Genomic DNA, 7808 nt, shown 5'->3' with positions numbered 1-7808 from the left:
CTGTGGTGGTTGGTTTTCCGAAAAGAAAAAGTCTCCCACGGATCCTGCCAGAGCTGCAGTACGGTGCGGTGGCATCTATACCGTCGAGCCGATATAAGAATTGTTTCTCTGATTGAGAACTTTTTCGGGCATCCGGCGCCAGATAGAAAAGGTGAGTCCAGCGGAAAAGATTACTTTTAGCAGGAAGTAGTAGGCGGTTTCACCAGTGGATTACTGCAAATTAGTGGTAAGAAGAGGGGTGCTAATAAGAAGTGCTTAAGATGACTGAGAAATTGCACTTTTTTGTGCTGTGCTGTAAAATTTGGAATATTTTTCCGGACATGAAATGAGCACACGACGATGAATGGCGAATGGCGTCCTTGCGAGTGCTTTCTGTGTGAAGTGAAAAAGTGATGCTGTGATAAATTTGTTAGATAATAATGGTTCTTGGCATGAAATTAATTTCAGTTGGCAGCATTAGATTAATTTCCGATAACTAGAAACGGTTTTTGTTATTCTCTAATTTTAGCAAACTACCAATACTCAGGAAAGCAAAATGTCGGACACAGAGGTCGTTGAACCGAAAAAGGCTCGAGGCCGCCCCGCCAACCCCGAAAAGGTATCTGTTCGTCGGACACTACGCATCCCTAACCGTATTAGTAAACTTTCGCTTTTCTCACCTTTCTTTTCGCCCTGCTTTCCACTTTTCCACCCCCACACCGCCTCCAACCCACACAGAATAGCGTCGCTCCGAAAAAGAGAGCACGCGCCGCTTCGCCCAAGGATAAAGCCGAGGAGAAGGAAAAGGACAAGGCGCTTGCTTCGGACGAAGAGCCATCGGCGAAACGCGGCCGGGGTAGGCCGAAAGTTGCCGCGAAAAAACCACCAAAGGCCAAAAAACCGGAAGCCAAAAAGGGTCGCGGTAGAGGTAAAAAAAAGCCCGCTAAGAACGAGTCCAGCGAAGAGGAAAACGATGACGAGGACGAAGAGGAGAACGACAGTGAGGACAACGAGGAGAATGATGAATCCGATTCCTAAATATGTTTTCCAGTTGCATTTATTGAGCCACCGCAGATTCAGTACGAATTTTGTATCAACAAAAGAAACAGAAAAAGAAACATTTCCACTAACAAATAAAATACAATCTAAACTTACGCATCGTTCAGTACTTGCCATTGTCAACACAACATTTATGTGTATTTCATGTGACTCAATCTAAATTATGTACCGTGATTATAACGAAAAACAAAGATATGAAGAGACAACAGTTTAGAAATACACCCTTTCGGCATTAGTAGTGAAATACAACCAACTGAGTTACACAAACAAGAAAATTGTATTCATTATTCGTTATCTGAACAGATGGAATGGAACAGATCCCACTGTGACGTCCAAAAAATTGTTTCAAAATCGTTCAACACGGGTCCAACGATGGACGTTCGTTGAACGGTTATTTGGACGTTGTCCAAATTGGTCCAACGAACGTCCTTCATTGGACGATTTTGAAACCAACCGTTCTTAGAGGGATACCATGTCCAGCGCAGGGTGGCCAGACCTACCGATTTATCGGTAGTCCTACCGATGTTGGTCTTCCCTACTGATTCACAGAGGAACAAGGCAAAACTACCGATATTTTGTTATTCCTACCGAAAACTACCGATTTTTATTGATTTTGGACACACCCTAGTCAACATTCATTTTTTGGGTTGGATTTGGTCAGAGATCTGTGTTGTCAGTATTTCAAAATTCTATGTCAATACTATGTTTTTGGGACAACAACCCAGCCTACCGATAACTACCGATAAACTTTTAGTTACCCTACCGATATTGAGGAATTCTATCTGGCCACCCTGGTCCAGCGGCCTGCAGACAGGCGGTTTTCTAAACGGTTTTTTCAACAGCTATCGATCAGAGCTTACAATTTTCGCATTCGTGAACAGAATAAGGCGATATTTCACCTTCTACCAGCAATAAAAAAGCAAACATACGATGTAACATTGTTTGCTCTCCAACTTTTCTCGACAAGACAGCATTGGATCCAACCTAGGGTTGCCACCCCTCCGGGTTTGACCCGGAGACTCCGGTTTTCGGGAGCGATCTCCGAGTTTTACATCAATTTCTCCGGGTGGGAAGATTTTTTTTGGAATTAATTGATTCTTTACAAAATATTTAAAAAGTCTAGTTAACTATTACTCTGGTTCAGATTTATATTTCCCGACTAACCCTTCGTTTCAAGGTGGTGAAGAGTTCACCAAATATTGCGAATTTCTTTCACAACGCAATGAAAATGAAAAACAAATAAAATTCACTACAAATTAACCTTCCGGAAGTCGCGCTAGTGCACTGAGTGCACGCTGCTCTGAAAATCTAGCGAAATCGTCTTAGGGGACCAGCGGCTGCTCGTTCGGTAAGCCATATGCGCGACTCCCGGAGGGTTAAGGAAAGTAATATTTCGCTCTGTGCTACAAATGAAATGTTGCATTCCACTAAGTCGCTCAAAATGGTGTAAAAAGTTATTGCAATTTTACCAAATCATTTCACTTAACACTAGCTGCACTAAGGTATGGCTGATTTGTTCTAATCCAACTGACTAGGTCAACATCAAACGAGCTCTTGCGGTGTTGTTGCTACTCCAGCAGCGATCCCTAACTGGGCTAGGGAGGTGAGTTTTGCCCCTTTTGAGGCGAAATTAAAATTTGTTGGTGACGAATAACCGACACCACATAGTGTGATGTCGCACCTCTGCCTCCTTTGCTCTCCTTCTCCTGGAGGAGAGCAATGCTCGTTCGACCTCCACAGTGAGAGTAGCTGGTGCTTTTGTATTCTTGGCACTTAGTCGGGGAAGTGAAATACTACACCACATTAAACGATAAAACCGTTCTGAAGCGTGAAAAATTTACAGTTTTACTTTAACGTGGTAATAAAAAGCGTTTAAAGTGCTCTAAAATGCCTAGCAATCGCTTTGATTCCAATTTCTGTCTCGCTCCACTCAAAATCCACCACCCCCCAGATCAGTGAAAATCTCCGGGTCAAAGCCTCTCCAGAGGTGGCAACTGTAATCCTACCCAGTTAAACTCATTCCGGAATCGGTTCGGATTTCTGAATGGAGTCATTATGGATTCCAAATCAAATGCAACAACCGATTCCGACTCAATCGGTTTCGGAATCGGTTGTTGCATTTGATTTAGAATCCATACTGTCTCCATTCAGGATTCCGAATGGTTTGATTGGGTAATTCTTCAGCGTTTTTTCAAAACGTCATATCTGCAATGAGTTACTCTCTTTGTTTACTTTCTCTTTCGATTTTTACGGCGTCACTAGAAAAACTCATAGTAAGAGAACTGCGGAGAAAAAAAACAGCATTTTTGGCAACGTATGCCCCGGCTTTGTATGGCAACACGTCCAATGTTATAAGGATAAGCAATTGACCATTGTATGAAATGCCTTAACCTCACAAATTTGACAAGTGCTGGTCCTGTTGTTTACAGTTTGGACTTAACAAATTTGGATTCCATTAAAAAAAAAAAATTTGAAAGTACGAATAATCTCTAAGTTCAAAATGTAATTATTAGGACCACCACCTGTCACATTTAATGCATGACGTCACTGTGCAGTGACCAATGTTCGATTGGATTCGTTTTTTGACAGCTAAACGCGAATCCAATCGACCCAAAATGGAGTCTCCGCAGTTCTCTTGCTAGAGTTTTTCTAGGCGTCACTATAACACTTTTCACTTATTTTACAGTACAGATCGAAAGACGGTGGTTTTAACTAGCATATTATGCAAAGAGTTGAGGGATAAATGTTAAGGCTCAAGTTACCTCAAGGCTAAGAAAAATTGTGCTCAGCTTTGCCACCAGATTATCCATTTAAACCTTTTCAAAACTCTAAAAGAAGAATATCAGTCGATTTATTAGATCATCACGATTCAATTTATGCAAAATACCTGCCGGAAAAGCCATCGGCTTAGCTGAATGGTGCTTTTGAAAATGTGGCTGTGGTTTTTTCATTGCGCTGTTGTGTTGCGTACCCCAGCACGGTGTGGTAGTGTGACAAAAAATCACAGCCACTTTTTCAAAAGCACCATTTAGCGAAACCGATAGTTTTTCCAGCAGCTATTTTGTATGATTTGAATCGTTGTGATCTGATAAATCGGCTGATATTCTTCTTTTAGCCTTTTGAAAAGGTTTAAATGTATAATCCGGTGGCAAAGCTGAACACAATTTTTCCTACCCATACTACCCAGCGTTCAAAACTAACACATGCTCAAAAAAGGTAACTTGAACCCACGGCTCACAGAAAGGAGGCTTGCTATTCCGCGAATTGACAGTTTTCGGTGACGTCAGAGAGATAAACAAACGGATTTCTCGAAAGTTGTTAATTGACAATATTTGAGCTCTTACGGTGGAAAAATAGTGTGCAATGGATTTTTGACGTAAATTACGCCATAATTACACTATACACAGTGGATAATCAATTCATCTATGTGATTATTAGCGTAAATCGGGAATTTGGATGCATGCCATAGAAAACATATCCCACCGTCATTGTCTGATCATAGCAAAGGTTTTTAACATCCACATAGCTTCCTTGTGATTTACCAGGTGCCGATCATTCGTTAGCAGCAAACAATATATGAATTTCATGTAATTGTTTTCGCCGACGATTTCTATGACGCGCTCTCGTCAAATGTTTACACTCTAACGAGCTAGCCTAGTATATGTAAGCCGTGACTTGAACCTTAAAGTGACCGAATTATTAACAGAAGAGACAGTAAACAAAGAGTAACTCATTGCAGATATGACGTATTGAAAAAACGCTCAAGAATTCTAGACCTTTTATTCAAAACGTCATATCTACAATGAGTGACTCTCTTTGATTACTTTCTCTTCTGTTAATAATTCGGTCGCTTTAACATTTATCCCTCAACTCTTTGCATAATATGCTAGTCAAAACCACCGTCTTTCGATCTGCACGGCAAAATAAGTGAAAAATGCTATAGTGACGCCGTACAAATCGAAAGAGAAAGTAGTGTCACTCATTGCAGATGTCTTTTTGAAAAAACGCTCAAGAATTGTTAGTTTCAACCCACTGAGACGTCCAAAAAATTGTTTCAAAAACGTTCAACACGGGTCCAACGATGGACGTTCGTTGAACGGTTATTTGGACGATGTCGAAATTGGTCCAACGAACGTCCTTCATTGGACGATTTTGAAACCAACCGTTCTTAGAGGGAAACCTCACCCTCTAAGAACGGTTGGTTTCAATATCGTCCAATGAAGGACGTTCGTTGGACCAATTTGGACAACGTCCAAATAACCGTTCAACGAACGTCCATCGTTGGACCCGTGTTGAACGATTTTGAAACAATTTTTTGGACGTCTCAGTGGGCAGCTACATTTTGGTGCCATAAAAGTTCTTCTGCACCACTCCCACGTATATGACACCCCTATACCGTTTGTATTGAACTGACATAAGTCAACATCTCTGCGGGCACACAAATTATGGGCCCCACTGACAGTTCGGATTGTTCTGCTCATTTCGCTGCAGGCTCGATCCGCACTAGTTAGAAACGATACGGCGTGACGCGATCATTAGATGTTTGTAATCGAACTAAAATATTGGACAATAAATTGAAGAAAAGTGTTGTTTTCGTCATGTTAATGATTGATAACTAATTTACATCATGATTCATCAATAAAAAAACAATTTCGAACATCGCAAAGTCGTGTCGTATGGAATTGATTTTGTCGATTGTGGATCGACCTTAAAACGACGTTTTAGATCTTGGTTTGAAAAACATGGCGGCGTAGCAGATACCTGACCACTCCACACCACCCCAGTTAAGCTCAGCCGGAAATGAACCGGAATTCTGGCTGGTTCCAGTTCGTATTCCGGCTCCAGTGACACAACCGATTCTAGTTAGAATCGGTTGTTGCACTGGAGCCGGAATACGAACTGGAACCAGCCAGAATTCCAGTTCATTTCCGGCTGAACTTTACTGGGACAGCGTTAGTGGTGTGCACTCATTCCTAAGAGACTCATTCACTCTCGCATGTGTCACGCAAAGAACTCACGCTCTTATGAACAGTGGCCACCGGGCTGAACTCGCATGTGGCGAGAAATGTCAAAACAAAACAACGATGCAAAACAAACTAGTTTATCATCAGCGTAGAATGCGTGCAGCGTAATTTCGTTGGATTGTATTTGATTATCATACGGGAATATTATATAACTTCACGTGAGTATTGCTTCTGAAAATCACAAAAATCAGATTCAAAAACGTGATTCGATTTCTTCACAAAAAATCGGTTCGATCTGTTGTACGATAACAATTGTTTCCTTCCCAACTCCCGAACAGAACTCGTCGCCCTCCCGGATAATGTCCACCCAGTACAATCGCTTTCTAAAGCTGCTCGAACGTTGGCCCGTTGATCAGAGCAAAGGCGGTCGTGATTTGGGACAGTATTTGCGCGAGCAGTTAAAAGCCGTCCTCGGCGCAGAAAACATCATTGCCGTTAACGACGAACGATTGGGCCGGCAGCATCGGGCTCTGGAGAACATTCTCAACGACACTCATCGTAGTGCGTATCCGCGAAAATACAATTCAACTGCAACCGGACTAACAGGGGACCAGTGTCGGGAGGTACTATCGTCGGAGTTCCTTGCGTATCTGAACAAAGAGGACGGACCCGAGAAGTAGAATGCTTTTCATTCGTAAGTTAAACTGTAGATTAGTTTTAGCGAGAATTCAGGGTAGATGGTGTACTACGGAACCGACCAGACACGTACCGGTAATGGCCAAGGAGACGATTCAATTTCTAAAACCACGAAATAATGAACTGTTTATAGATATGACGTTTGGGGCTGGGGGTCATACGCGTGAGATTTTGAAGGCTGCTCCTAGCGCAAAAATTATTGCTCTAGATCGCGATCCGGTGGCACACGAAATGGCACTAGCTTTGGCAGACAAGTTCCCAGGTCAAATTTATCCCATCTTAGGATGGTTTTCCGAACTACCCCAAAAATTGGAAGAGTTAGGAATAAGGCAGCGTTCTATCGATGGAATGATATTCGATTTCGGCTGCTCATCGATGCAGTTCGATGAAGGTTCACGAGGATTTTCAATCAGCAAAGACGGTCCGCTTGATATGCGCATGGATAAAGAACGCTGCCCGGATGCACCGACGGCTGCGGAAATACTTGCCAAAATAGATGAAATAGACCTTGCCCGAGTGTTGAAAATTTACGGAGAAGAAAAACATGCCAAAAAAATTGCTGGAGCTATTGTGGAAGCTCGCAATACAATTAAAAAGATAGAGACGACAAAAGAGCTGGCAGATTTAGTACAATCCTGCTTCGGAAGCGACAGTTTCGGACTGGACAAGCTGAAGCGGCCAAGCCACTTGGCAACCAAGACTTTTCAGGCGCTAAGGATATTCGTCAACAACGAGTTAAACGAAATCAATTACGGAATGGTGTTAGCTCAGCATTATCTGAAAATCGGGGGCAAAATGATCACAATCACTTTCCACTCGCTGGAGGACACAATCGTTAAGCGACACATCATGGGAAATGTCCTGAACGACATGGCCAACAAGTTGCCGCTTCGGTACAATAGTCACATCATCTGCCACGAGCAGGAAGTGATGGAAACGGTGATGAAGTCGCCTTGGCATCAACTGTCGAAGCACGTCATCGTGCCGACCTATGAAGAAGTCGAGGATAACCCAAGAAGCAGGTCGGCCAAGTTGAGAGCAGTTGTGCTTGTTGATTGAGACTAGTAATAGCTGATATAGTCAATAGAGTGTGTGAGTTGATTGTTGGAA

The 7808-nt window shown here is 42.5% G+C and overlaps 3 protein-coding genes across 4 annotated transcripts; all 3 read left to right on the top strand.

Annotated features, from left to right (window-relative positions):
* LOC131677348 (nucleolin-like) lies at positions 1-1320 on the top strand. Of its 2 annotated transcripts, none has more exons than XM_058957099.1 (3): positions 1-151; positions 509-598; positions 718-1320. In XM_058957099.1, exons 2-3 carry the CDS (start codon positions 536-538, stop codon positions 1015-1017), a joined length of 363 nt encoding a protein of 120 aa, XP_058813082.1. In that variant the 5' UTR covers positions 1-151; positions 509-535; the 3' UTR covers positions 1018-1320. The 2 variants fall into 2 exon arrangements, with proteins under 2 accessions (XP_058813082.1, XP_058813081.1); XM_058957098.1 differs by having other exon boundaries at positions 114-226.
* Positions 1321-6082: 4762 nt separating this feature from the next.
* Positions 6083-6682, top strand: LOC131677346 (ubiquinol-cytochrome-c reductase complex assembly factor 2). Its single transcript, XM_058957096.1, has 2 exons — positions 6083-6220; positions 6341-6682. The coding sequence occupies exon 2, from the start codon at positions 6362-6364 to the stop codon at positions 6680-6682; it is 321 nt and encodes a 106-aa protein (XP_058813079.1). The 5' UTR covers positions 6083-6220; positions 6341-6361.
* Position 6683: 1 nt separating this feature from the next.
* LOC131677345 (probable methyltransferase-like protein 15 homolog) lies at positions 6684-7808 on the top strand. Its single transcript, XM_058957095.1, has one exon. It carries the CDS (start codon positions 6684-6686, stop codon positions 7755-7757), a length of 1074 nt encoding a protein of 357 aa, XP_058813078.1. The 3' UTR covers positions 7758-7808.

The sequence above is a fragment of the Topomyia yanbarensis genome, chromosome 1 (assembly GCF_030247195.1).
Source record: "Topomyia yanbarensis strain Yona2022 chromosome 1, ASM3024719v1, whole genome shotgun sequence".
In the NCBI taxonomy this organism is placed as follows: domain Eukaryota; kingdom Metazoa; phylum Arthropoda; class Insecta; order Diptera; family Culicidae; genus Topomyia; species Topomyia yanbarensis.
This window is presented reverse-complemented; position numbering and strand designations above follow the sequence as displayed.